At 46.7% G+C, this 26,748-nt stretch overlaps 12 protein-coding genes across 12 annotated transcripts; 5 read left to right on the forward strand and 7 right to left on the reverse strand.

Moving 5' to 3' along the window:
* Positions 1 to 1,216: 1,216 nt before the first annotated feature.
* Positions 1,217 to 2,698, reverse strand: BKA55DRAFT_500463 (nucleotide-diphospho-sugar transferase; the record flags this gene model as incomplete). The annotated part of the gene is given in 2 exon segments (XM_046186755.1): positions 1,217 to 1,679; positions 1,695 to 2,698. 2 exon segments carry the CDS (start codon positions 2,696 to 2,698, stop codon positions 1,217 to 1,219), a joined length of 1,467 nt encoding a protein of 488 aa, XP_046055670.1.
* A 925-nt stretch (positions 2,699 to 3,623) lies between these two features.
* BKA55DRAFT_500842 (uncharacterized protein) lies at positions 3,624 to 5,064 on the reverse strand (the record flags this gene model as incomplete). Its single annotated transcript, XM_046186776.1, has 4 exons — positions 3,624 to 3,827; positions 3,909 to 4,258; positions 4,312 to 4,927; positions 5,026 to 5,064. 4 exons carry the CDS (start codon positions 5,062 to 5,064, stop codon positions 3,624 to 3,626), a joined length of 1,209 nt encoding a protein of 402 aa, XP_046055671.1.
* A 983-nt stretch (positions 5,065 to 6,047) lies between these two features.
* BKA55DRAFT_590163 (uncharacterized protein) lies at positions 6,048 to 6,791 on the forward strand (the record flags this gene model as incomplete). Its single annotated transcript, XM_046195050.1, has 3 exons — positions 6,048 to 6,259; positions 6,310 to 6,364; positions 6,414 to 6,791. The coding sequence occupies 3 exons, from the start codon at positions 6,048 to 6,050 to the stop codon at positions 6,789 to 6,791; spliced, it is 645 nt and encodes a 214-aa protein (XP_046055672.1).
* Positions 6,792 to 7,737: 946 nt separating this feature from the next.
* Positions 7,738 to 8,559, reverse strand: BKA55DRAFT_499900 (uncharacterized protein; the record flags this gene model as incomplete). The annotated part of the gene is made up of 2 exons (XM_046186697.1): positions 7,738 to 7,811; positions 7,866 to 8,559. 2 exons carry the CDS (start codon positions 8,557 to 8,559, stop codon positions 7,738 to 7,740), a joined length of 768 nt encoding a protein of 255 aa, XP_046055673.1.
* Positions 8,560 to 9,125: 566 nt separating this feature from the next.
* BKA55DRAFT_635109 (FMN-dependent dehydrogenase-domain-containing protein) lies at positions 9,126 to 11,107 on the reverse strand. Its single transcript, XM_046196999.1, has 3 exons — positions 10,904 to 11,107; positions 9,695 to 10,846; positions 9,126 to 9,623 (listed from the first exon to the last, which is right to left on the reverse strand). Exons 1-3 carry the CDS (start codon positions 11,028 to 11,030, stop codon positions 9,463 to 9,465), a joined length of 1,440 nt encoding a protein of 479 aa, XP_046055674.1. The 5' UTR covers positions 11,031 to 11,107; the 3' UTR covers positions 9,126 to 9,462.
* A 643-nt stretch (positions 11,108 to 11,750) lies between these two features.
* Positions 11,751 to 12,954, forward strand: BKA55DRAFT_635112 (uncharacterized protein). The gene is made up of 2 exons (XM_046197000.1): positions 11,751 to 12,260; positions 12,352 to 12,954. Exons 1-2 carry the CDS (start codon positions 12,101 to 12,103, stop codon positions 12,858 to 12,860), a joined length of 669 nt encoding a protein of 222 aa, XP_046055675.1. The 5' UTR covers positions 11,751 to 12,100; the 3' UTR covers positions 12,861 to 12,954.
* Positions 12,955 to 13,148: 194 nt separating this feature from the next.
* BKA55DRAFT_635117 (uncharacterized protein) lies at positions 13,149 to 14,949 on the reverse strand. Its single transcript, XM_046197001.1, has 2 exons — positions 14,733 to 14,949; positions 13,149 to 14,680 (listed from the first exon to the last, which is right to left on the reverse strand). Exons 1-2 carry the CDS (start codon positions 14,848 to 14,850, stop codon positions 13,176 to 13,178), a joined length of 1,623 nt encoding a protein of 540 aa, XP_046055676.1. The 5' UTR covers positions 14,851 to 14,949; the 3' UTR covers positions 13,149 to 13,175.
* A 276-nt stretch (positions 14,950 to 15,225) lies between these two features.
* Positions 15,226 to 17,072, forward strand: BKA55DRAFT_685141 (uncharacterized protein; the record flags this gene model as incomplete). Its single annotated transcript, XM_046198749.1, has 4 exons — positions 15,226 to 15,307; positions 15,381 to 15,762; positions 15,819 to 16,795; positions 16,843 to 17,072. The coding sequence occupies 4 exons, from the start codon at positions 15,226 to 15,228 to the stop codon at positions 17,070 to 17,072; spliced, it is 1,671 nt and encodes a 556-aa protein (XP_046055677.1).
* Positions 17,073 to 17,105: 33 nt separating this feature from the next.
* Positions 17,106 to 18,168, reverse strand: BKA55DRAFT_590169 (uncharacterized protein; the record flags this gene model as incomplete). The annotated part of the gene is made up of 3 exons (XM_046195051.1): positions 17,106 to 17,282; positions 17,334 to 18,028; positions 18,105 to 18,168. The coding sequence occupies 3 exons, from the start codon at positions 18,166 to 18,168 to the stop codon at positions 17,106 to 17,108; spliced, it is 936 nt and encodes a 311-aa protein (XP_046055678.1).
* Positions 18,169 to 18,570: 402 nt separating this feature from the next.
* Positions 18,571 to 20,710, reverse strand: BKA55DRAFT_635122 (uncharacterized protein). Its single transcript, XM_046197002.1, has 4 exons — positions 20,397 to 20,710; positions 20,161 to 20,347; positions 19,956 to 20,105; positions 18,571 to 19,897 (listed from the first exon to the last, which is right to left on the reverse strand). Exons 1-4 carry the CDS (start codon positions 20,497 to 20,499, stop codon positions 18,670 to 18,672), a joined length of 1,668 nt encoding a protein of 555 aa, XP_046055679.1. The 5' UTR covers positions 20,500 to 20,710; the 3' UTR covers positions 18,571 to 18,669.
* Positions 20,711 to 21,353: 643 nt separating this feature from the next.
* Positions 21,354 to 23,363, forward strand: BKA55DRAFT_635124 (general substrate transporter). Its single transcript, XM_046197003.1, has 3 exons — positions 21,354 to 21,553; positions 21,612 to 21,687; positions 21,767 to 23,363. Exons 1-3 carry the CDS (start codon positions 21,409 to 21,411, stop codon positions 23,115 to 23,117), a joined length of 1,572 nt encoding a protein of 523 aa, XP_046055680.1. The 5' UTR covers positions 21,354 to 21,408; the 3' UTR covers positions 23,118 to 23,363.
* A 245-nt stretch (positions 23,364 to 23,608) lies between these two features.
* Positions 23,609 to 26,745, forward strand: BKA55DRAFT_501422 (glycosyl hydrolases family 2, TIM barrel domain-containing protein; the record flags this gene model as incomplete). Its single annotated transcript, XM_046186827.1, has 2 exons — positions 23,609 to 25,560; positions 25,611 to 26,745. 2 exons carry the CDS (start codon positions 23,609 to 23,611, stop codon positions 26,743 to 26,745), a joined length of 3,087 nt encoding a protein of 1,028 aa, XP_046055681.1.
* Between the last annotated feature and the right edge of the window lie 3 nt (positions 26,746 to 26,748).

The following is a 26,748-nucleotide window of genomic DNA, read 5'->3' on the forward strand; positions in this document are numbered from 1 at the left end:
TGTATGAACACAAATGAGCATATCGCACAGGGACTAAATGGAAGAAATATTTTCATTGTTTGCTCTTCATATGTAGCTATCTCTTCCTTGGTTTTAGAAATAATAATAAGTTGGTCCAAAAGCATCTTATACAATTTGAGTCTTATGAGAAATATAAAGAGGTTCTTTCTACCATTATCTTCACATGGTCCATGGCCACTTCTATCTCTTGGTCAAATTGCTCAGGATGATGAATAGAGCCTATTGTCCCGGACTTGCGTTTCAAACTAATCCACCGAAGATTCTGTCCAATTCTCATAGCTGCATCTCTGATGAGTCTTCTCGCAACGACTGTACTCTCACAATCATCGAGAATAATACTTCCGAATACGAATCTCTCCTTCATACAGTCCTTAGGCGCCTGTGGACTACCATCTGGCAGGTCAGACGATAGGTAAATATGTGGCCCTAGGCAGCTGTCTTCAGGTGTTTGAGTCCTTGTCACTGCAGCATAGACACTTTGTTCTGCTTCGAGGAGCAGTAAGACATGTTTCAAAGCGGAGAATGCATCTTGGATTATACGTGCATCGTTTGAACATCGAGCACATGCGCGGATCGCTAACAACATTGTGGTAATTTGTGTATCGAGATTCATAACAGAACCCAAAGTACTCTTCTCAGATCGAGGCTCGTGGATTGTGGGAAAGGAAGTGCCGCTGGAACATGGGCAGGGTATTTCATTGGACCCTTGTTGCTGGTTGTTGACAAACATCGGGGTATAAGGTCGCTTGTTTGTTGTCTGGAAGCCTTACGAGGGTTGAAAAAGAGAACAAGAGTAATTGTATTACGGAATATTGTGTTTATTATTGCGATAGCAGGGCGATATGGATCACATCACTAGAATCCAGCTTAGATTAAATTGATCAAAGCGACAGGCATGGATACTTTTGCTTTTATAGATAATGCTTGGACTTAGGAGTGACAGGGCTGTCTCGGTTCGTTTGATTGATCCTATCAATATCGTCGCCCGCTTGCGGGAAGCCTGCCTCGGTTAGGTCGGTAATGGACACCCGGCAATTACATAAACTTTCGAAGCTATCGAAATTGACCAGGCACTCCTGGGAATGCCAGAATTAGTAAAAGTATAATAATCTATTTATGGGCCTACATGAATTTGAAATAAAGTTGAAAATCTATATGCTTTAATATATCTAAGCTAAGTAAACTGTAAAGAGTTTTATCTTGTCCACCACTTTTGGCTCTTTAAAGTAAGAAGACCGAGAATTGAGGTCCAACTCAAAATCACCAATTGAAACATCCCAGCAAGCCAGGAAAGAACCAATCGCCATACCAGTCTACCACTAGTGTGATAAATTCGTAGCCCGCCAACATCAGAAACATAACCCGTCCCTTTTTCTCGAAGGGCGTCAGGGATAAGCATGAAGCTCCTCCAGATTGTCAGAATTGATATTTCCAATAATATCCAAAGAGCATGTCTGGGGTATAGGATCACACTTCTAAGCAAGGTGTAAGTGACCAAGATCATCAGTGGACCTTTCAGCCAGATACATGCCACGTTGATAAGTGGATATATGCTCCCTGTTCCGTCTTTGGTGATAAATGGTTCGTCTTCCTGCTTTTCTTTATCCAAGAATTCCAGGGAGGACTGGGTGCGTCTCGGCCGCATTGCAAGCCATAGTCTGAATGTCTTTTACACCGTCAGAGCTGGATATCCCATGCAGAGAAAGGTATAGTTGGTGCGCTCCCAGCGAGAAAACATCAGTAACGCCTTTTCGAGAGTCTCAGGTGCCATGGTATGAACAACGGCGTTGCTCTGGTAAACCGTTTTCCAGCCGTCGCTCAGAATACGATATGCTAGCTCCATATCTTCACCGTGTTTCAACGGTGAGCCAAGGAAGGTGCTTGTACATAAAGCGTCAATATGACATTGGACGGCATCTGCACGAAATGCAGAGAAGGCACCTGGAAGGATTGTGACAAAACCTTCAGCTGAAAGTGCCGAACGCGGCAGGTTACCGATATGGTCAAAGACAATATCAAGAAGACGCGGCAGAAGGCATGTAAGCGAGAAAGTAGTGTGGCTCGAGACGTTCAATACAGCCAAATGTCCAGCCACAGCACCGATCGAAGGATCCTTCATCAAAGGGCTCACGATGTTGCGAAGTGCACCCTTCTCCACCACGCTATCTGAGTCGAGGGATACGATGATACTTCCGAGTGCAGTAGCGAATCCTGATTGTATGGCTTTTCTTTTGCCCATGTTGACGGCATGCTGTAAGAGTCGAAGTGTTATACCGCACATGGAGACTGAACGTGCAGCGTCGTTCACATGTTTCCATGTGTCATCAGTAGAGCCATCATCGATGACAATCAGTTCAACCCTGTCTTTAGGATAGTCCGAGAGCTCGATAGACTTGATTGAGCTTTTAATGAACTCGGACTCGTTGAAGACTGGTATAACGATGCTGATAAACGGTAACTTGTCGTCTTTTGAGGCAGGCTGCACGGGTTCATATCTAATCCATCGCCAAACCATATGCACATACTCGATCTTATAGAAGATGGCGATGAGCTGCAATATTATTGCGGGCAACCCAACAAAAATGGGTGGGGGGGTTGGCCATGGTATGAAAGATAGAAGAAGCAACCCCAAAATGTTCAAGATGCCAAACAGAAGGCGAAGATGAAGGTGTGTCATTTCTCAGGTTGGGCCACGGGCTAGTTCTTAAGTTGCAAAGTAAAGGCTTAGACAGTGAATGAAATTAAATTTATCATCATTATGCTCAGAACTAAAGGAGCGGTTGTAAACGTTCATTTTGTTTCATTTAACCTGTTGTAGAAATTACCCGAGCATACGTTAAGTTTACTGCTAAAGCTTAACTTTCCTCAATCTGGTCAGTAAATCGGGCGACCTTTCCATCGGACCTTTTTTTATTGGTTAAGCGGAAATAAAACATTTCAAAAGGTATAAGGATGAAGAGTAAGATACTTCATAGGCTCGCCTTACGTTGAGAATTTGCCGAAACACTACGTAGTTACGGGAGTGCCTATGCTACTGTAACGTAGGCTCGGAATACGAGGTAAAATGTCTTCAAAAGTGACTTTATAAAGCATATAACGACTACGTGGCAGGGATCAGCTTTAGGAGCCTAGGTCGAAAGATTCTGCACTCTGCCAAGAGTTTCACACCGCTTCTTTCATTTAACATTTCTTCTAAGGAAGCCGACTTTCATGGTAATAACACTTCGAGGTTTGATTGAGATCGCTCACTAAGTGGTTGATGAAAGAGGAGGACTGCAAGTTTGTTGGGTAAACCTGGGTATTGATTAGGTAGTTGGGACCTCCGACTCAAGACTGGTTGGCGTGTTACAGATGCCACTTTGCAACACGTGGAGAAGACTAACGCTGAAAATCGCCGAGTTATTGTCTACAACTCATATAATCACGCTTGAATTGACAAAAAGCATAGCCAAAGTAAATGTATATATACAATTCACTTATTAACTCGATTTACTTGATATAATGTTCTATATATGCCGAGTTTCGCCGTCATATTCGCTCTGTACAGATCCAATAAGGGTACAGAAGAGCATTAATACAAGTCCTCTATGTTTAAGGCTGCATCATACAAGCGATAATCCCTTGACATCCTCCTGTCGTATATAAGCAACAAGCTGGGTCGTGAACCGTTCAGCTGCTGTGTCAACATATCTCGTCCAGATCTCAGCAAGTCCATATAAAACACCAAGCCAGACCGGCAAACAGAAGAGTAACCGCATATTGCCTGCATATTCAACCTTTGGAGAACCGCCTTCTGGCTGCTGAATCTGTAAATTGGGCGGTAGAGCAGTTCCACACACCATCCATGTGAGTAACCATCTTAGGAGTGTGCCATGCAGAAGGTACACCGCAAAAGACCGCTTCCCAAGCCATAGTAGGATACGATGTGATAGAATGTCCGTATACCCAGGGAGTAGGGCTCCACCGATTGTCAAAAGGCTGAACCCAAAGCTGGATGCAAATTTCGGAATTTCGGAATCCTTGGGAAGAATTGCTGATAGTATCCAATCTTGCGATCGTGACCAGTAAGCCCTTTCAATGTTACTTTCAGGGTATGATGCGATAAACAGGCCGATTGCCACGGACAAGAAACCGAGGATGGGGATGAATCGAGACTTGCTCCATGAGATGCGCTGGAACACTCGGGAGTTGTGCAAATCGTTCATGAAGACTCCCCACCAGAATTGCATGAAATATGCTACATATCTGTCAGCCATGTCCACAGCCGTCTTCTGGAGGAAGACTACTTACGTTCTGCACAACACCAATAGTAGCCCCAGAGAAGTAATGATGCACCCATTCTGAACTTTCCTTGCACCTTTGCAGTCGTACTGATAAAAAGAAGCACGAACATCCCGCCCTTGAAAAGTACAAAGAGCGTACCCTGGTGAACATCGTATTTATTCCCGACTCCAGTCCAAGTGTTGAAGACATTGACAAAGAGCTCTCTGACAGCCAAAGATATTGGTAACTTCTCTTGGGCTGTTTCAGTCAAATAGTAGCTGTCGGTCATCTTCGCGACCTGGAAGAGGCCCAGCTGTGTCGCAGTCCATGCGACAGTTGTTGCAATGGCACTAGGATATAACAGGCGTGGAAGTCGCCGAAGCGCAGACTTTGAAATGCAACTCCAGCCTGCTTCATAATTGCCCCGTCGAAATAGTGACAAAGGCTTCAATGCACATACATAGCCCGTGACATAAATGAATATAATCACGCCCAGTCTGCCCTGAATCATGATCCGAAGGAAAGGAAGTTGCAGAAGTCGTGGCCTTAGTCCTTTGCTCGAGACTGGAGAATAGAGATCAAGATCAAATGCACGTGTAACATGGGCGATCCAAACCAGCGTCGATGCAATGCCACGAAGCCCCTAGATACTGGTTAGCTTGCAGTTGCAATATCAAGCTTAGTAAACAACTCTTCTTGACAAGCTGTCTATAATTATCCCTGTTTTGTGTCTTAACATACCTCAATCCATTGAATGTGTTCATCTTGTTTTGAAGTCATATTTACTTGGTATTGCATATAAGACAAATACAAGAATAAAATCCTATTGTTAGTATAAAAAGTAAAATACTAATTTCTTAAATCGACTTTAGTAATATTATCCAAATTTATATAATAGAAGAAGTTTTCTGAGCATAATAATAACTCTATAAAAGGAAAATGATCCGATTTTCTTACTATCAGCCGTTTAACATGTATGTCAGCTAGTGGCCCAGTTACTTGGTCAATTCTCCCGAAAATACAGCCCAGTTGTTCCTACTGTATTCTTCACATGGGCATGCTGTTATGTTACATCGATATAATATTACCCGAGAGCCAAAGTTTGCAGGGCGTTAAACGTCATTCGTTGTTGCATTACTACCAGGAACCGGGTTCTTGCACGGATGAGCGCACGCTTCTCACTCCACTACTTAACGTTTGGTAGTCCCAACTCTAAGCGCCCTCACAGAAATCAAGGCAATGATGTGATGAAGGTAACATCGGAATACCCGCACTGATGTGGTATTAACAACTTGCCTTTGGCGGTGAAGAATGTTGACTTTCCAGTCGGTAGGAAAGCGTTGCCGTGAGCCGAGTGAGCCTAGCTCGGGCGGATTACTCGGAAGATTATATGCTACTTGTAAAGCATAGATCTGCAGCAAGTCTTGTGATAACAGATTTATACACAAGTAAGTATGTTAATACAATTCCTCGCTTGAAATTTTGCTGCACTCTCTTTCTTCTTTAGCTTTCTTATTTACTCAACGCCATAAAAGCTAACCCAAGTCATGTCTAGCTTACAACCAGCCTATAAAGGAATCTTGATCTTATTCGGAATCACTTTGGTTTTCTTCTAGTAAGACCCTCGGACTTTAGACTGGGGAGTTTCTAATCTTTTCCAGCTTCCAGAAAAGCTCTATCTATGGTTCATCGTTGAACCAACGCACAAAAGTATACAGTAAGTCACACCCAGCGTACCTCGCAACAACGAAAGCCCTCGATTAATGCCTGCAGGGCGATGTGTGGCACCACGAACTATCGCCCTAACATATGACGATAACCCCAATGAGGGGGTATACGACCTATTGACGCTCTTGAAAAGCTATAATGCAACAGCGACATTCTTCCCGAATGCTCCACACCATTACAATACGTTGAAATTGGATAAATACATCCATGATGCACATGCAGCTGGGCATCAAATTGGACTCCATACGTCAGTTGCACCGACGGTCGTACAGATTATTGAACTAATGCTTTCTTTAGGTGGGACCATATTAACCTAGATAATGTTGGGCATGAAGGGGCTTTGGATAATATTGTACGGTCCTGATATCCAATTGGCTTTTTTTAATGCTAATAGCTTGCAGGAGAAGATGAACGTATGGTTGTATAATGTAATTGGATCACGATCCAATTTCGTCAGGCCGCCCTATGGAGCATGTGAAGTTGACTGTAGAATGACCTTGACTGGTAATGGGTACAGAATTGTACAGTGGAACTTGGACACATTGGACTGGATCTTTGGAACAGGCGGCAAATTTGAGTCTAGCATCGAGATCATCAAGAATTGGGTAGGCAATCAGCCCGAAATCGACGAGGACGACTATGCAGGGCCCATCGTCTTAATGCATGGCCGTTACCACACAAGCGCCACAGTCGTAACGCAACATTTATTGGATTTATTTACCTCTAAGGGTTTCAAATTTGTATCTGTTTCAGAATGTTTGGGATTTGATAGGGAGTAGATCTATAGCATTATCTCTTGTCGACGTTTGATACCTGTACACAAGGACAAAGTATAATGTCTAGCCATCTGCCAACGCAAGAACACGTCAATCTCTATTTCAAGGGCAGGCTTGGCAGTACGTTGTTTCCGTCTGCTTCTGAGAACATAGGTGTCTGCAGCCTATGGTAATTCTCTGAATGACAGATTGATTTATTCTATCATTGAATGAATGGGTTGTTGCTCCCTGAAGTTGAACACTTTTGACTGTCCCACGTGAAGACATTCTGCCACGAAGACAGAAAATGTTAGGGCGTCTTATCTACCAAGGGGCCAATAACATAAACGCATCACTAGAGTCAAAGACGAGCCGCACGCAGGCATCGAGATCCCCTGACATAATCTGACTCTAGGGACCATGGAGATGAAAGACGTGACATTTTTCCTCTGTAGCAATATTCCCAAGTAGTAGCAAGCGTAGAGGAAGAGAGATTCACCCTTATCCCACCAGGCCTGCAGTTATTACAACCTTTCAAGGCTACGTAATCGAATACCTTCGTATTAGGCACTGTAACGCCCAACATCCCGCTAAAACAAAGCTCTAGTTGTATAAGGACGAAAATTATTCTAAGCTCTCAGAAATACAAGCGTTCAATGTTAGCCACAGCGATTTACCAGATATTGAGGTTCATATATAGGCCATTAAATTACGTGGCGGTCTGTTAATATTATTTGGAGCAAAAATTACTTGGCACTAAGTAAAAGGGGTCTTTACGTATATATGTTACGCCAGGTAAACAACTTGCAGAAAGAAATATGTACTTGGCATTGTGATGTAGCTCAGCTATCTGGATCACTAGACCTAAAAACTCCCTGTCCATATAACCACCTCTCACCTTGGAACAAAATCACGAATAGTAACGCGAGGACTTGTTCCGATCAACTCTTTAGCCATCTTAAAGTGTGACTTAACAGAAGTTCTGTCCGTTGCCATTGAAGTTACCAGACTGGTAAGCACCACCAGCATTGCCAAGGCAGTCAGCTACGAATTGTTAGCAACACTTTTTATATTTTCTCCCTTACTTGCCAAACTTACCAACAGTGACGAGCTTGAGGTTGTTCTGCTTGGCCCAGTTGATCAACGCAGGAGTGAGAGTCTGCACCGTGCTGGCGTAGGTCTCGTGCATGAGGGGAATGTGGCCGTTTCCACCAACACCAGCCTGCTGGAACTTCTGCAAGCTCTGCTGGGCCGACTGACCATTCCAGTCACCAGAGTCGACATCGTCGGTGATGACCTTGTATCCGAGCTGCTGCATGGTGGGCAGCACGTTACCGCCGGTGGCGAGGTAAGGAGGTCGCATGTAGGCGGGCTTCTTTCCAATGATGTTGACCAAGGCTTGTTCCACTTTCTGCATCTCCTGCTTCAGCTGGTCGGTGCTGAGACTTCCGAAATTCTGAGGGTGAGTCCAGGTGTGACTGGCGATCTGGTGACCCGAGTTGTAGGCCTTCTTGATGGCAGCCTGTTGGTTGTAGATGCAGCCATAAAGGGTGCCGGTCAAGAAGAGGGTGGCCTTGGCACCAGCGTTGTTGAGGATATCGACGAGCTGGCTGGTGTACTGTCCAGGGCCGTCATCGTAAGCGAGAGCAAGGACACCGGGTCTGTTGCATTGGCGGATAACAACACCAGCTGCCTGGCGGTTGAAGAGCTCTACTGGGTCCTCAATAGCAGCGCTGGCAACGGTGCCAACGAGCAGGAAAGTGCTGATAGCCGCCTTGAGAAAAGACTTCATCGTGGGTGAATATGTACAAAAAGATATATACGAAGTGAAGAAAGAGAAGTGATTAACAAGGGAGTATTAGTTGGTGCCAAGGAGTGTTTATATAGGGATGATCAACGATGCCTTGTTTCAACAAACAAAGTCTCCATTAGAGCCGGCCCGAAGCTATTCCTCTTGAGATCACAGCATTGCATAGATCAGTCAGGCCTTTGACCCCAGTAGGAATATGTCCTGAAACGCTGCTATGTGTTTTCAGGCTAAATTCGCGACCCCTGTGCCCCTACTAATTCAACCACAAACGGCCGGAATAACCTATGATTCGACGGGTGATTGCAAAGGGTCATGATACAGGGCAGCTGATAACAGCCGGGACCTGATCTGGAACTTCGGCATCAGTGCCACGTGGTTCGATAATGCGGAGACGCAATGTGACATGTTCCCATTTTGAGCTTCAGCTTTGACTTTATTTGATGATCCGGGCATTGTTCCTCCGGCATTGCAGTGCAAGCGGTTAAACTGGGCCGGTTTCACCCTTCGGAAATGAGTACTCGCTCAAGCTTTGGCTCCGCATAGAGATCCACAAGTCGATATCACTAGATAAGAGCAAGCTTCCAAGTAATTGTCAATTAATTCGGCTCTAAACTTGACAAGCTTCCTTGATTTTACGTACTTTACCCGGTGGCAAAATGCCAACCAAGTACACATATTGAACCCCAGATCTAATATATCACATTCCCCTCATTCTCTCAGCACCCAAACCTCTTTTGTATTGATATTGTAACCTCACCAACTTAGCCACGCCATTTATGCCGAGTTGGAAGGATAATCGATCGTGAAGTTGCCGAAAACCATGTCCATTTCTCGGAATGTCGATACCCGCACGGCTATTCCATGCTTTATTCTGTCGTGACCTCATCAAAGCTTGGAACCAGGTCTCCGCACTTTTCGGGCGTAAGGATGTCCTCCAACACGAACAAGATGGTCTACATCAGAAGTGTTTACGTAGTCAGGGCTGGCATCTGCCAAGTCGGTTAAGCCGCAAAGACGCATCGCGGTTTCCAACTCGTCTCGTAATACTTGGAGAATGTTAGTATTGGCCAGGCCGAAGGTGAAAGCGTTACATGAACTCCAGGTGGTCGTGACTTACTATTGAATGCGTGTTTGACGCCGTCTTCGCCGTAGCCTACTGAGTAAGCAAATGGTCTTCCAAGGCCAACAGCTGACGCTCCAAGGCAGACAGCTTTGAGTACATCGGAACCTCTTCTAAATCCGCCATCAACCAACACGACGATCTTGTTGAACACTTCGGGGCAGTTCTTATGAAGCTCCAAGAGTAGCAAAATAGCCGGAGGAGCTGTGTCTGCTGCGCGACCTCCGTGATTGCTCAGAACAATACCCTGAACACCATGTTGCATGGCCAGTTTAGCATCTTCCCATCGTTGAATTCCCTTGATAACAATCGGGAGGTCGACTTGATCACGGAGCCAAGTAATATCATCCCAATTCAGAGATGGATCAATGAATGAGCCCGTCTGACGTGCCAGTCCGGATCCTTTCCAATCTTCCCCTGGCCCGGCGTTCTCGCTTTTAACCCTCTCGTCAGCTTCTCGCTTGGACACCACGGGTAAATCTGCTGTGACAAAGACTGCCTTGATCTTGCCCGTTTTTGTGACCTTTCTCAGCAGGTCTTCTGACAGTTTTCGGTTCTTGTTCACATATAACTGGAAGAAGGCTCGTTCCGGTGTGACATCAAGAACATCTTCATGCGGGAAAGATGAGGGTGTCGCCAATGTCTGTATGATGCCCGTCTTTGCTGCTCCTTTGGCCAATGCGAGCTCTCCTTCTTCACCACCAGTCAAGGCCGCACCAGTCGGTGAGATATACACGGGCAGTTGGAGATTGCACCCAAACAGATCAACTGCGGTATTGACCCTTCGGACATCTCTCATCACTGCTGGCCGCAGCCAGATCCTTCCGAGGAATGAGGCGTTCGCGTCACGGGTGAGATTGTCGTTCGCTCCTCCGCTGATATACGCCCATTCCTTTTTTGCCAGTGCTGTTGATGCTACGTTCTCAAAGTCGTGCAAGTTGATTATGTCGCGCAGATGAGGTCTTTCATTAGGACTTTTTGGTTTCTTCTTTACCTGCCCATGGGATTCCAGTTCCTTCTTCTTGTTGCTCTTGGACACTTTGAGAGATCCGAGATGATATTTGGTATCTAGTGCTTTCTGCACCAATGATGGCGCGTGGAAACTGTTATATTCATCACTTGCATCCCTGCCAGCATATTGGTAGATGACTTCCTCGTGTTAGTCAATATACATTCCGTGGTCTTAGGAAGGTGTTAGTGACTCACTCTCGGCACCTCCTGGGTGATCTGGGGCAAAATCCGTGAAGTCATAGACTTTATCATTAATCGCTAACCATAGATCATCGGGTGTGTTATGCACGGAGATATCCTCCTCAGAAAATTGTTTCGACATTTTTAAAGTCTATTGAGATACAGTGTTACTGCAGATAGATGAAAGGAACGTCCTGCTCTTTCACGCGAAGGTTATCCAAGAGTATATTTAACGTATCGGAATTGCAGACGGAATTCTTAGATCCAAATGCCCGGAAACCATATCTCTGTATTCCGATTGGTGGATCTGATGCACCCCGCATTACCCATCCGAGGTAAAGCTTTGTCTCCTTCGGATACTACCCGGTAGCCTCGAATGCCTTTATATGCATTCGCTGTAGCCCGCAATCATTTCATAACCAGATTGGCATGTGTTTATTTCTCAAGCTGACACTGTGTTTACTGATCCAGAAATATTTTCAACATGTTGAGGTTAGATTTCAAGCTCTATATAATTGTGCAGCTTTTTTCCTGCAAAGACCTCAAGCCATTTCAATGTTCTAGCGTAAAAAGTATTGCGCGGATCAGATTCCTTAAACCACAACTCAGAAAAGAGAACAAGACACTAACTTCGGCTTGCATTTTTAATATCCAGGTCAATGACTGTCGGTGGAGCTTAAAAGCAACGAGCAGATATCATTAATTCAAGTATGAGAACATCCAACTTGGGCCAGATATAAACATTTTGAACATAGCGTCGGGAAATCTATGATCCGGATCATCCTAGCCATGCTTATCTTAGCATGATTTCCTTATCTAAAGCGGATCACCCACCAATTAGCTAGTTGCTACACATATCTAACTCTTTTTGCAAATGTACGCTAGCTAGGAGACAATAGTAACAGGAACGTGGAAAGCTGAAGTTCTTGAACTGGTATGCAAAATGAACTAGTTGTCAATAGCTTGTGGGGCTATATGTTACTATGTGGATTAGTTCAACGCCGCGAAGGCCTCGATCAACGCCCAAGCAAATCGAGACCAAAGCTACAAGAAATCGCTGGCTCCACATGCCTTACTTATGTAGCCAAACTGTCTAACAGCAAGTCTTATAAAGATGGCGTGGTCTGCAAAAGTTTTTGAGATATTATTTTACCTCCCAACTGGAGACTGTGACAAGATAGAACCCGAAGCCTGCATCGCCGATCCGTCAGTATGGTCAAAATACAGATTCTCTATTCATTGGCAGTTGCTGCCTCAGCTCTTGCTGCGCCCTCAGGGGTCTTTAGCTCCCTATTTTCGTCTCTCGATAGGCGAGCTTGCACCAGTCCTTCAAACTTGTTGAAAAACCCCGGCTTTGAGTCAAAATCTATTAGTAAGTTCAATCGATAATCAGCAACTCAATTCCCAACCTTTTCCGTTACTACTCATAAATTATTTATGGATAAGCCATTAACACCAGCCAGGTCCATGGGTCTATGCTCCATACTATCCAAAGCAAACCAGTCAGAAACTTGTAACATCTGGCTACAAGAGCGACCATGCTCTCCAGATCTCTGGTCTTGCCAAGACATCCAGTGAGATGGGCTTCAGCAGGCTTCAGCAGAATTTCACGACCTGCAAGGCTGGAAAGTACCAGTTATCATGGTCTATGTACCTTCCCAAGGGCGCAGCCCAGGGTATCGACCCCCGCACCCCTGGAATGACTATCTGGGTCTATGACCCCTCCGGCGCTGCCCAAGTAGGAACACTCTCCTTTGGTCCCAATTCTTTCAACAGCACAATCGGGTATCCCGTGAAACTCGGGAAGCACAAGGCGGGTGAGTGGGTGAACTTTTCGACGAAGCTGGCGAATAACTTGAAGGCTGGCAAATGTACCTTGGTTGTGAATTGGTTTGTCCCCGGCCAAGAGCAGGGCAATCCGAACGGAAAGCTGACGTTGAAGCTCGACAACTTTGCTATAAAGGCTGTTTAGAGTAGCTATAACGTACATGCTGGTGATTAGTGGCTTCTTATAAGAGCGACATATATACACCCTGGTCTTTCTCCCTGGACTTGGCAATAACGAGAATGTTGTACATATAGAACTCTGTCCCAAGAATTCCTTGTAAACACATCATTCACAAGTTTGAGATAGAGGTATGCTTAATAAGAAAATCACTATAATAGTCCAATTATGTTTTCTTGAGTGGTTACTGAGCCACCCCAGGATGACTGTGAAGGGATGAGACACAGCCCGGTTTTCCAAACTATTCAAGCAAAGGTCTATTTGTGTTTCTACATTAATATGCTAAGATGCAGCTGCAGCAATAAGTGCTGCGCCAGTTCCAGAACCGTCTCTTGTAAGTTCTATTTTTATTCTTGCCTCATTAGTCTCCCCGACTTCCTTAACGTCACGCAGAGCAGTACGCACGTAGCCCTCGAATGCGGCGTGAAACTCGAAAAGTGAGCCATCAACTGCAATATCAATCACCTCATCCGTTAGTTCGGAGGACTCGAGAGTGACTTTGGAGTCATATGAGGATCCGCTGGTCGATATCGGTAAAGGCTCCTGCGGGCGTATGCAGCCGAATATGCGCCTCATAAATCGTGCGAAAGAGGCTCGCAGGCTATCAGTCCGAGGTGTTGTCGGCTTCTCGTGTATCTCATGTGTGTGAGCTCCAAGGACTGTCTTCTGAGATTTGCCTGAGGTCTCAAGCCTGCCAGACTGGATGATGATTGCAGCAAGACCAGCGCCAACCAATCGAGCAGATCGCTGCACGATCGCAGTAGCCAGCATCTGGATAGTTCGTAAGTCCTTGGATGTCACACCTGTCGCCGCTAGAGTATCGGTGACATAAGACAAATCTGACTGCGAGTTCTCTGGTGTCGACTCTGCAATCTTTGTCAAGAATGCGCTTTCAATGCCCATGTGAATGTTCACAGGGCTTCCATCCTGATATGACATGTCCAATGCACCATTGCGACTCAGGTCCAAGAGTGCCAATCGCAGTAGCTCCCCGAGGTACATGCCTGAGACCATCTTTTCAAGAAGACCGCATCCAGGATCTGAAGAAGACTCGTCAACGAGTTTGTCGAACCGTGTATGAGGAAGGACGTTCAGCCCGTCATCCCACGATCCCCATTCTGTATTAATCACCATGATTCCGTCCCTCTGAGAGCTTTGGGTGTGATCGGCTGCTACGTTGAGTCTTTCGATATTTGACATGCGCTCAACATACGCAGCATTCGTGCCAGTCCCGAGGATTATAGATGCCACTGTTGAGTTCTTCGTTTTCGACGTATATGCCCTAGCAAGCAGTGTTCCAACTGCATCATTGGCCAGAACGCAAACTCGTACCGGTAAAGAAATCTCGTCAATTGCCTCCTGCAGTAAGGCGCAAGGATCTTGGCCTAGAGTGCTTGGGATATCCCATCCTTTGTCCCAGTGGACAAGGGTACCGCTAGAGATGGAGGTCTGTTCACAAGTGAAGCTAAATGTGAAGCCAAGATTGAAACAAGCCTCAGAGTTCTCACTACTTCCATCACTTGTATGCTCATGGAGAAGGTCTTCGATCTTCAGGGCGATGAAATGGAACAGAGGTTTGTGACTTGAATGTACTCGAATATCATGAGGGACAAGGTGCTTCCTCTGGAATACATCGAAAGTCGAGTTGCCATGAAGCTTAACAGCACACACTCGACAATTTGTACCGCCCAAGTCGACTGCAAGAAAAAGACCCTTCTCTCGGCCACTGGGGATTTGTGTGACAAAAGAGGGTATCTGATAAGCATGCTTGTCTTTTAACCCATGTTCTGATAGGTCAGGTCAGTGAATATACACAAGAAAACAAGCCACAATGCATACTTATCTGCTTAAGAAAATAATTCGTTATCTGCTGTATTTTCTCGCTCTCAACTTCAAACTCCTGGGCAACCGATTGAACAGTTGCCTGATGGCTGTCACCTAAGCCATCCTTCAACATGGCAAAGCAAGACAGGCAAAAGATAACGTAAAGATGGAAGCAATGAGTCCGGAACGCATTGCAAAGGCAAGATTAAAGACTAATACCAGAATTGTCAATAATTCCGTAGTCATCTCAATCTGCATGGACCATAATGGTGCAATCTCATTGCCAGGCTTAACGGCAAAGTCCGGCCCGGAAGCGGCCAACATCGGATTGAGTAGCCACATTTGTACTAGACCAGAGATGACTAGTTCGATAAGACACCAGGGAAATATCGGTCACTTCGCCGTTCTCTCCTCCCCGCACATTTCTTGCTTCATCCACTTTGCATATGCACAACCACTGAGCAGAGCAGACATCCACATACACTACAGGCCACTTTGACACTCGATCATGACATTCGGCGAAGATTCCCGTCCTCTGGACCGCGACGCCCCAGATGAGGCTTCAGCGCTCAAGGCCCGCAAGGCTTGCAGTGGGTACCCCCTGTCTCTGAACCTATCGGCACCAGATGATCCAAGACATCGAATGCTGATTAAGCTGCCAAGTAAACTGCCGGAAGCAAAAGATGAAATGCGTCCTCCAGGGTAGCAGCGAAGCATGTCGTCGATGTCGTCGAGCAGGACTTCCTTGTGTGTTTGTACCTAGAGCGAATGCAGCTCAGTTACCCTCGCTCTCAGGGACTCTGGATCTAGATTTCAAGAACAACGTCCTATCTAGGCTGAAAATTGTCGAAGAAAGGCTGTCCATTGTAGCCGATGGTGATATGGATTTTGGTGCTGTGGGAATGTTCTCTGCAGTTTCCGAGCAGTCACCAGAGCCAACGCCCGATGGACCGCTCTGGAATGCGATTGTACTGCTACAGAGGTGTTCCCCAGCCGTACCACCATCGATTTGGCAACGTGATACTATTGAGTCGCTTTGGTCCTCGTACGTTTCTTCTCTTTTCAATGTAAAAAGTCATTAGTAACGTCTGTTGGTTCCAGCTTTCATGACAGGATGCCAGGACTGCATTTCATGCCCGATAAGCAAACATTTTCGACGCCTCAACCAGTCCTACTTGCATCCATTCTCTATTGTTCAAGCAGACGTGGGCCACCAGACGTGTCAGAAATTGCTCCCCAATTCTTCACCGTTTTGTGCAACGCTATCGCCCAACTGAGCATTCCCAGCAGTGAGATTGGGACACCTAGAGAGTCAACCGTCTCCCAAGAGGAATGGGCTTTCCAGACTGTTCTAGGTATAGTCCTTGCTGGTTTGCTGACTGAGGGTAATATAAAAGAAACTGGAAACTGGATTGCTATTGGCTACCGACTGATGCTAGACTATTGCCCTGCTCACGTTGATGACACGTCGAGAGAATGGCGCAAACTATTCAGCGGCATTCAGATCGTTGACTTGGAGCACTCGTCGATTTACCTCTCCTGCCCAGTGATTCCCATCGAAGCGCCACTGCCAATTCTACGCATGTCACCCCTCGATCAGTTATACAAGCTTTCACGTATGATGCATACGGGGTTGAGTCACTTTACTGGGCGAAGACTACCAACTATCTGGTCCTGTTTTCAGGAATCGAGCCTGAGCTACCATGGCTCAGCCACGAGTTTCACTGCCATCGATGGAATCCTTATTAAAGATTGGGCAAAGCAACTAGATGACTGGCTTCAGGAGTTCAAGGGGAAGATGACGGAACCTGATGACCAAAGCAGCAAGTTGGTTCTCCGTCAATATGTCCTCCATCGACTACTTGTGCTATCAATATACCATCCTGCCCGAAGCGGCAATCTTTGGGCGCATAGCATAACGTCGAATGAGCAGGAAGAGCTACTCCTGTCAGCGAGGGCGACCCTCAAGCTTCACCAGCATGATGACTCCATCTGGGCTAACTGGGATTTAATCATGATAACCTGGGCGGCTTTGATCGTTCTGCAAGGATTGCAAGGAGGAGTAGGGGAGATAGATGGTATGCATTATCGTGCATATGCGATTCAAACGCTGACCGCTTTCTAGATATGAGAAACATCAGGTTGCACCTTGATATTCTAAAACAAAAGAATGAGCCCAAGCCCAGCCTTTGCGATAAGCTTATTGCGCGACTAGAGGACAGCCTCCAAGACATTAGCACGCCCGATTTCACCTACGTGCAGCCAGGCCATCCTACAGTCATGGACCCCACGTTTGATTACTCTTGGCAATTATTCGATCAAGTCAATCTGCAGCAGATACAATTTCCTGGATAAATAAAACTACCGATCTATCTAGCAAACTTGACCTCACATTCCGACAGGGAAAGTTACAGACCGAACCCTCATGGTGGGCGCTATACGTGACGCCATGTTATCAGGCTTGAGGTCGCCATCTTCATCCCCGCCAGCTGTCAGTGTGGGTGATGGAGGAAGGTGGCCCGAGACCTCCCTCTGCCTGATAGTCTTTTCGACTCCGTGAAAATACTGCTACTCGTCAGTATTGATTTATGGAGACAACTTGGGTTCTGCACTCACGTTCACCGTCTTTACCTTCAACTCGAGGGTAGCATCTTTGTCCACCACTACCATGCTCTTTGGGTGTAATTGAAGACATGAGAGTGTGCAGAGATGGCTGACTCCACCCTCGACCGCCTGTTGAATAGCAATGGCTTTCGAGGCCCCGGTGGCAATGATGACCACTTCTCGTGCATCCATAACAGTCTGCACTCCAACAGTCAGAGCCATGTCAGGAACCGCTTCGATATCATTGTCAAAGAATCTTGCATTTGCAATCCGGGTCTCATATGCAAGAGACTTGATTCGAGTTCGGCTGACAAGACTGGAACCTGGTTCGTTGAATGCGATATGACCGTCTGTTCCTATACCTCCAAGGAAGAGCTCGATGCCACCGAATGACTTGATCTTATCTTCATAAGCCAAGCATTCACTGAAGAGGTCAGGGGCATTCCCATTGAGCAAGTGAATATTTTCTTGTTGGATGTCGATGTGTTTGAAGAGATTGTGGTGCATGAAAGAGTAGTATGACTCAGGATGCTCGCGGGGTAGGCCGACGTATTCGTCCATATTAAATGTCACGACATGTTGGAAGGATATCTGGGAAGCTCGGTATGCTTTGATCAAGTCATTGTATATATGGAGAGGGCTGCTTCCAGTGGGTAGGCCGAGGACAAATGGCTTTTCGGGTGTAGGATTGAAAGCACGAATTCGATCTGAATTATTGCAATATCAGCATGTTTTGTTGTAATCTAGATTGGAGTTTGTTTCATATAAGCAGGCAAAGCTTACTGATGATATAGTCAGAGATGTATTGGGATGCCTCTTTAGGGCCTTCGCGGATCACGAGACGCATCTTGGGTCAAAAATCTGGATAGGTATTTGAATAATAGTAATTTATCGATAATGTAAACTTGCACACAGTCTACATTTTAATTCAGCATCAACTGGTAAATGGAACTTATACACTTCTCCATCACTTGCCAAACTATCCATTGTCATTTGGGTATGATAGAAGCAAGGGAGAAGCCCGAACTTTGCCGGTGCGTAAACTGAGTCAAACAGAGTTTCATGGAAACCACTGGTCCGGGATACTACGGTCATTCTGCGGTTCCGGTTCCTTGGGTACGGCACGCTAACAACTTCAAGTTAGCTCCTTGTCGGCAAATGATAAAAATACGGCGAACAACCAAATGCCACAAAAGACCCCCCTTGGAACATGAGTCAAGAACCGATCCAGCTGAACTCTAATTCTGAACTCCTCTTTATTGACATCTGCTATGTTACACTACTACCAATAATCTACCAGAAACATATTAACCCCATTACTCAGTGTTGCATCCCGCCCCTTGTCATTCTAGCACGTATAAGTCATGTCCAAAGTGACACTAGGAGTACCCTTGAATCCCTCAGGCACCGCGTACGAGATGTTGTAAATCCAGTGATCCCTCAGTGTAGCTCCATAAACGACATCCTGCTTCACCAATCCTGGTGCAGTAACGTTCACATCAAGACATGGCAGCTTCTCAAGGCCCTTGACAACGTTCTTGCCGCCAAGAGTCCAAGAAGGAGGAATGCCAGTGAGGGCAAAAGTGAAGATGTTGGCTCCATCCTGTGTAGTGTTGGGATAAGACACAGTCAACTTGTTTGCTTCCGCCTTTGCGTTCAAGGTTGACGCGCTGGGGTACAGCGAGAAGAAGCCCATGTACGGGTAAGGCTTGTGAGAAGGATCAGAGGCCCACTGCACGATAGCTGGGACATACTGATTACCTCTGTTCTTGGTCTCATTAACGGTCTGACCGCCAATCATGAGCTCAGCACTGAGCCAAGAGGTAACGTGGCGGGGGTTGTTCGAGTCAAGCTCCTCGTAAATGGTCTTCTTGATGAACCGTGTACCCTTCCACTTGCCCTTGGACTTGATAATGGCCTGAGCATCCTTGGAGATTGTGGGCGCGATGACATCCATGACAAGTGCAAGCGCAGCACCTTGAGCGATGTCGTAGAGCAGATCGCCTTCTCCGAGAGGAGGCTGGCCTCCAACGCCGCGTCCATAAACACCCCAGAGAACCATAGAAAGAATCTGAGAATGAGTGGTGGCATCACGGCTGTAGGCACGATCGTATGGCCCAACCATGTTACCGAGATAAGGGTTGTAGTGAGCAGCAATGTCCTTCCACATCTCCCGCAAAATGAACTCTGAGTTCTTCGTCATGGGAGCATCCTTGGGCCCATATGCAATGTTTGCCGCAAGAGCCCAAATGTCAATGCCGTAGTAGTTTGGTGCATTGTACTCAGACAAGGCATTCTGGCCGCCTCGCTTGAAAAGCTTCAGAAGATCGTTGCCCTGCTCCTTAGCAAAGTTGATAAGGACTTTGTTGTTCTTGCGCTTTCCGACCCAGCCAGTGGTGAGGGCTCGCATGATGCCCGGGTTGGAGTAACCGAGAATCAGGTTGTCATCCAATGGGAAAGATCCATTGCGGCGCATTCCTCCAATTGCAGCAGCCTCAAGTGCGTCTTCGATGCGAGTTTCAAGGCCAGCTGGCAGAAGGTGGCCAAATTCCTCGACAACTTGGATGAGTTGAGTACTGATAAAATCGTCAGCGTCTAATATTCATCACTGATAAATAATTGCTTGAGACTTACCCAACAAATTCTCTCCAGTTGGGATCATAACTACCATAGATTGTAGGAGGATAGAGAGGCCCATCAGGAGTAGGGTCAGGCTCATCTGGTGATAGTTTGAAAGTACCATACCAAGCTGAGTTGAAATCACTGTTCAGTTGGTTTGCCAATCTGATAACAAAGTCAGTCTAGTGATCTTGATGAGGCTGGCGAGTATCTGACTTACACATTCTCAATGGCCTTGACAGCAGTCTTGACATCATCGCCCTTGGCGCGATGCAATAATCCTGGAATGTGCCAGGCTGTAAAGCGGACAGACCATTGGCCATTGTCCTGGTACCAGACGTAACCATAGCTTGAATCATATCGGGAATCCGATACCTGCATAGAGTAATCGAACAGGCTCTGCGCAGCTGTAGACTTTGTTAACACAAGTTGCACGAGTGGAAGCTTGACACAAACCTGGTGTAAGCTTTTGGCCATTGCTGTTGCGCTTGGCTAGGCTCGCTGCAGACGCTGCGGAGCCGAAGGCCAAGAAAGTGGTAGCGAGTGAAAGAAGACCCATATTGAATGTCTCAACTTGAAGTGATACGGCAAAAACAAATAATGGACCTGCAAACTGGAACAGACAAAGAAATGAGTGGAAAAACAGCCCCTCTTAACATGACTCCTGATCAACAGTCTCTTTCCCCAGATCATTCCCAAACCCTTGGGATAGGATGGGCAAAACCGGCGAATGACACCGGCGATTTTGACCCTCTTGGGAACTTCTCCGCATTCTAACCTTGCCATTCATCGACTAGACTAGTTTTATCAGGCTAGGAAACAGCTGATGAACGCTCACTCCACACTTGATAGCGGCCCCAGCTTTTGATGGGGCAGCAAAAGTTCATGCAAGTTCAATAATGTCTCTCTCCCTAAGTGGATAAACACGGAACTGATGCGCAATTGTTCCGTTCATTTTGTATTGTACTTGTTCCTTGGGGATATGCTTCTTTTGTACTGTTGTAACGAAAAGCATATATCTACGCCAGCTTGTTAATGAATGTGGTCCGACAGTTGTAATGACTCAGGTCCAATTCCATGAGCATGCATGGCAAAAGTCCAAACTCTAACTTCGTTACCCGACACGGGGGGACTTATTTTCGCATGCAATTTCGGCTCCGAGTGCCTGGTTGGACCCTGATCAGATGATAACGCTAACCAACCAGGCTAGAAAACAGCTCGAGATTGGCTCCGGCAAAGTTCGGTGGACTCTCCGATGCTAATCACTTCCATCCTTGTCTGTCATGGTCGCGTGCACTCTGGGGACTAAGCTAGCTCCCCCCATGGGGGTCCGATAATAGTAACGTCGCGGGGATCACCGGCCCACAAGAGATACGGTATCGGGCACAGATGGTAGATAATGCTACCTTCTCTCCCCTCTCTCGTTTTGCATGCCTCCAGTCAAACCTCATCTCACCCTCGTATCACAATGGTTCAAGCACAGGCTTCTCTTGCTCTCGACGACCAATTGGCCGCTGGCTGGTTTGGCTGGCTGACCAATAAGGGCATCCTCAAACTCAATGCGATTCTCTGCCTTTCGCTGATCTCCAGTTATGCCACTGGTTACGATGGAAGTAAGACACCCAACTACATGGCTTTGTGTAAAGTTACCTTGAATAACCACTTTGCTAGGTATGATGAATGGCTTGCAGAGCCTGGATACGTGGAAAGCATCCTTCAATGATCCCGATGCCAATAAACTCGCCATGTAAGTCTTGACCGTTGAGGCTTAAAACTTGGCACCTTGTCAAGTCTCTTGGCTCCATGACTAACCTGACCCACTCCAGCTTGAACGCAATTCAGAACATCGGCCAACTCGCAGCTTTGCCATTTTGTGCTTGGTTCTGTGACAAATATGGTCGTCGCCCTGGCCTTGTCGTTGGAGCGACTATTATGCTTCTCGGTGTTGGTCTTCAAGGTGGAGCCCAGAATACGGGGATGTTCATTGCTGCTAGAGGTATTCTCGGTTTCGGCTTGGCCTTGAACATCACAGCTGCACCTGTTCTGATTATGGAGTTGGCGTATCCCACTCAACGAGCGCCTATGGTTTCCATATACAACACTCTTTGGGGTCTTGGTGCTCTCTCCGCAGCTTGGATCACTTATGGCACCTTCAGAATCAACAGCGACTGGGCTTGGCGTATTCCTTCTATCCTTCAAGCATTATCCAGTTTTCTCCAGCTTGGTCTATGTTTCCTCATCGACGAGTCCCCTCGATGGCTGGTCGCTAAAGAGCGCGAGCCTGAGGCCGAGAAGCTTCTTATCAAGTATCACGCCAACGGAGATAGCAGCAACCCAGCAGTGGCTGTCGAGATGGAGGAGATCCGAACTGCCATTCGCTTGGAGAATGAGGCTATGGTTTCCACCAGCTACCTATCCTTCTTCCAGACCAAGGGTAATCGCCATCGTTTCTTCATCATTCTCGCAGTCGGCTTCTTTAGTCAATGGAGTGGCAACGGCCTGATCAGCTACTACTTGACCTTGATTCTCAACTCAATCGGCTACCGATCTCAGGAGACGCAGACTCTCATCAACGCGTTACTGACTGTCTGGGGATTGTTCTGGGGTGTTGTGTTTTCTCTTATGGTCAACCGCATTCCCCGCCGTGCTCTGTTCCTTTTCTCGACTCTTGGTTCCCTGGCAACCTACATTGTCTGGACAGCTCTCGAGGCTACCTACGAGATGTCAACCGACCTCAACGATGATGGAACTGGAGGCCCAAGTGGCATCGCCAAGGGTGTTCTTGCCATGATCTTCCTCTTTAATGTCTTCTTTACGGCAGGTTGGGGTGTTCTGCAAGTGACTTATGTTGTTGAAATCCTTCCTTTCAACCTTCGTGCAAGAGGTCTTGTTTTGTACAACCTGTTTGTGGCCTGCGCTCTAATCTTCAACCAATACGCCAATCCGATTGGTGTTACAAACTCGGGCTGGAAGTATTACATCACTTATGATGTTTGGTTGGCTGTAGAGGCTCTTGTCGTCTACTTCCTGTTTGTTGAGACACGTGGCCTGAGCCTGGAGGAGACGGCATTGGTGCTCGATGGTCCCGAGATGGGAGACAGACTCGTCGGAGAAGTTCTGAAGAACACGGAAAAAACTGTTCAAGTTATTGAGACTGAGAAGCGAGCGTCCATATAAAGGCATGGACATAGTCACAGTTTGATTTTAAGCAGTCGAGGCTGAGGTATAATTAATTGAGTCTTCTGTATTGAACAATAATCATTCTGTATACGGCTTGTTATAGTGATTTACAGTTAACTATTCAATACTCGAACTATTCACCTTAGGACAGTAACAACTGCTCACAAACTAATTCCATTTTGATTTCTCATCAAGGATAACTGTGAAAACTTGGTCACCTAACCTATAGTGTCTATACTAGCTTCACAAGTGAGGGGTTTCCTGCACCTCGCTCGAGTCATTGCTGTGGATGTTCGGTTTGCCGGCTTTTTTCGGCGAAAGTGGGGGTTTTCGTCTTATCGTCCCCTCAATCAGTCCACCTAGTGTCATCACCAAACTCCATGGCAGGTTCCTGATCTGCTTAGTATGCATATAACACCATTGCCATCTTCTCAATACACATACAAACCAAGATTGGTTGTAAATTCAACAAGTCTTAATCATTAATTATGGATTCAACCATCGACAAGCCAGATTACGAAAACCTCGAGGTGATACAGAGAAATAGGCTTGCTCCCAGAGCCTACTGGTTACCTCCTACGCATCTCTTGCTCAATGGAACATGGGACTTCCAATATGCTCCAACACCCGCAGAAGCCTCAGAATACCCCCCAAAGAATGGAAGCTCTGAAGAGGCTTGGTCCGCGATCAATGTCCCGGGCCATTGGCAATTGCAGGGGCATGGTCATCCGCACTACACCAACGTCCAATTTCCATTTCCGTCAAACCCTCCTTACATCCCAACTGAGAACCCCACGGGAACCTACCGACGACAATTCACGATTCCTACTGAATGGGATAGCACATCTCAACTTAGACTGCGTTTTGATGGTGTTGATAGTGCGTATCACGTTTGGCTCAATGGCTCCTTTGTCGGATATTCGCAAGGTAGTCGCAACGCTGCCGAATTCGATATCACAGGCATCGCCAAGAAGGACAGTGATAACGAACTGGTGGTGAGAGTCTATCAATGGTGCGAGGCGTCATACATCGAGGACCAAGACCAGTGGTGGCTATCGGGTATCTTCCGCGATGTGACTATACTGGCACTCCCTGGACAAACTAGGATTGAAGACTTCTTTGTCAAGACAAACCTTGATGATAGTTACGAGAATGCCGTTCTCCAAGTCGATGTCACATTGAATAAGCCTGGCCCTTCATCACTTGAACTTCTCCTCATTCTTCGAGATTCAGGTGTCGAAGTCGGTTCAACACGCAAGACGGTCAATGCCAACAGTGAGGTCAAATTTGAACTCCCTGTTTCAAGCCCAAAGAAGTGGACTGCAGAAAGCCCTTACCTTTACCAGCTCGAGATTTCTCTCCAGACACAGGGAGGAGAATCAATTCAGACCATTGCACAGAATGTTGGCTTCCGCAAGGTCGAACTGAAAAAGGGCCTCATCACTGTCAACGGCTCACCGATCCTCCTTCGGGGCACGAACAGACATGACCATCATCCAATCCATGGAAGGGCTGTTCCTTATGAGTTTCTCAAACAAGACCTGCTGCTCATGAAACAGCACAACATAAATGCCCTCCGAACAAGTCACTATCCTGGCCAGCCCTGGCTGTATGACTTGGCTGACGAGCTAGGATTTTGGGTTATGGACGAAGCTGACCTAGAATGTCATGGCTTTTATGATGTTGTTACTCAGCACGTCCAACCTGCTCCATATTTGGATTATGAAGGTAGCAAGGAGGAGTTCTTCCCCAAAGCAGCCCAATTCACCTCTGATAATCCAGAATGGCGTGAGTCCTACCTCGATAGGATGGTGCAGATGGTGCAGAGGGATAAGAACCATCCTTGTATCTTTTCATGGTCTCTTGGCAACGAGTCCTTTTACGGTGTCAACCACGTCGCAATGATTGAGTACGCACGAAGTATCGATGACCGACTTATTCACTACGAAGGCGACATCAAAGCACAAGAGACTGATATGTACTCTTACATGTACCCTGATCAAGATCGACTCAAGAGACATGTAGAAATAGACGGCATCAAGGATGGGGAGTGGGAGAAGCCCGTGATTCTTTGCGAATACGCTCACGCTATGGGCAATGGCCCTGGAGGTCTGGATGACTACCAGGATGCATTCCGTAAGTATAAACGTCTTCAGGGTGGTTTCATCTGGGAATGGGCCAACCACGGCCTCTTGCACAAGGACGGCTACTATGCTTACGGAGGCGACTTTGGTGACGAGCCAAACGATCACACATTTGTCATGGATGGTCTCTGTAATAGCGAGCACAAACCGACTCCTGGCCTGATTGAGCTGAAGAAAGTATTCCAGCCCATCAACTTCAAGTACGAGGATGGAAAGGTGTCCATCACTAATGAGTATGACTTTATCAACCTGGACCATTTGGAGGCAAAGTATGCCATCAAGGCATATGGCGACAAGTAAGGCAACATGCAAACATAGAGAGATGAAGCTAATCAAAGATAACCAGGCTGTCTTTGCTCGAGTCGGGCAAACTCGCCGTTCCAAGCGTCCAACCCTGGGATACTGTAGAGCTTGCTCTCCCCGTCGACCTGACTCGGTATTCGGACCACGAGGAGGAAGTTTTCTTGAGCCTCTCGTTTAGTCTCAAGGAATCTGCGTCGTGGGCACCAGCTTCGCATGAAGTCGCATGGTTCCAGCACAAGATCTCCGCCGACAGACAACCCAGTATTCCTGCCGGTCTGCCAGCTCACGCCGGAAGTGTTAAGGTTGTCGAAACCCGAACCAAGGTAGAACTGTCCGGCTCGGACTGGAATATTCATTTCGATCGCGTAAGAGGCTACATCACCAAATGGTCTCACGGATCAGATCTTTTAGAAGTTGATCCAGTCAATCGCGCGGCAATTTATCCATGCTTCTGGCGCGCGCCGACAGACAATGACAAAGATAGCGCCGTCAGCGTATGGAAGGATTATGGTGTTCACCGAATGACGTCTCAGCTGAGATCGTTCAAGCTTGAGAACGGCACAGACGGCTCTGGTGTCAGTATCGAGACCATGACATACTTTGCGCCTCCAGTTTTGGGATGGGGATATGACATTCGCACTGTTTACCACATATCGTCGAAGGGCGTCTTATCGATAAACCTTGACCTCAACCCTAAGGGGGTATTCCCAGCTGACGTACCTCGAGTTGGTTTGAACATCAGATTGCCAAAGACTCTCAGCCGAGCATCGTGGTTCGGTCGAGGTCCGGGTGAGTCTTATCCTGACAAGAAACACTCACAAGCCATTGGAATTTGGTCTTCGGCTGTTGATGACCTCGAAGTTCCATATGATGTCCCCCAAGGGAATGGAAACAGAATGGATACGCGTTGGGTGCGGCTTGTGGATGCAGATGGTCACGGAATCAGAGCTTCCAGGCTTGATGCCAGCACCTTCAACTGGACCGGCAGCCGTCTGTCAGATCAAACTATCGAGAACGCAAAGCATCCTTGTGATCTAGTTCGCGAAGACGCTACGCTACTTAATCTGAGTCCGAGGGTTGCTGGTGTTGGTAGCGCTACATGTGGACCTGGTGTGCGGGACGATTTATTAGTCAAGGTTAAGCCTGAGACATATGGATTTGTGTTGCAGAGTTTCTAGGCT

This window comes from Fusarium redolens (genome assembly GCF_020744475.1).
Source record: "Fusarium redolens strain MPI-CAGE-AT-0023 chromosome Unknown BKA55scaffold_2, whole genome shotgun sequence".
NCBI classification, from domain to species: domain Eukaryota; kingdom Fungi; phylum Ascomycota; class Sordariomycetes; order Hypocreales; family Nectriaceae; genus Fusarium; species Fusarium redolens.

Bases quoted from the DNA above. Each gene is read 5' to 3' on its own strand.
- BKA55DRAFT_635109 (XM_046196999.1), bottom strand. From the start codon at position 11,030: ATGTCGAAACAATTTTCTGAGGAGGATATCTCCGTGCATAACACACCC. The intron at 10,847-10,903 runs GTGAGTCACTAA...AACACGAGGAAG, and splicing joins TCACCCAGGAGGTGCCGAGA to TCATCTACCAATATGCTGGC. The intron at 9,624-9,694 runs GTAAGTCACGAC...ACATTCTCCAAG, and splicing joins CGTCAAACACGCATTCAATA to TATTACGAGACGAGTTGGAA.
- BKA55DRAFT_635112 (XM_046197000.1), top strand. From the start codon at position 12,101: ATGGTCAAAATACAGATTCTCTATTCATTGGCAGTTGCTGCCTCAGCT. The intron at 12,261-12,351 runs GTAAGTTCAATC...AACACCAGCCAG, and splicing joins CTTTGAGTCAAAATCTATTA to GTCCATGGGTCTATGCTCCA.
- BKA55DRAFT_635117 (XM_046197001.1), bottom strand. From the start codon at position 14,850: ATGTTGAAGGATGGCTTAGGTGACAGCCATCAGGCAACTGTTCAATCG. The intron at 14,681-14,732 runs GTATGCATTGTG...CTGACCTATCAG, and splicing joins TTATTTTCTTAAGCAGATAA to AACATGGGTTAAAAGACAAG.
- BKA55DRAFT_635122 (XM_046197002.1), bottom strand. From the start codon at position 20,499: ATGGGTCTTCTTTCACTCGCTACCACTTTCTTGGCCTTCGGCTCCGCA. The intron at 20,348-20,396 runs GTTTGTGTCAAG...CAAAGTCTACAG, and splicing joins TGGCCAAAAGCTTACACCAG to CTGCGCAGAGCCTGTTCGAT. The intron at 20,106-20,160 runs GTAAGTCAGATA...CTTTGTTATCAG, and splicing joins GTCAAGGCCATTGAGAATGT to ATTGGCAAACCAACTGAACA.
- BKA55DRAFT_635124 (XM_046197003.1), top strand. From the start codon at position 21,409: ATGGTTCAAGCACAGGCTTCTCTTGCTCTCGACGACCAATTGGCCGCT. The intron at 21,554-21,611 runs GTAAGACACCCA...CCACTTTGCTAG, and splicing joins TGCCACTGGTTACGATGGAA to GTATGATGAATGGCTTGCAG. The intron at 21,688-21,766 runs GTAAGTCTTGAC...GACCCACTCCAG, and splicing joins GATGCCAATAAACTCGCCAT to CTTGAACGCAATTCAGAACA.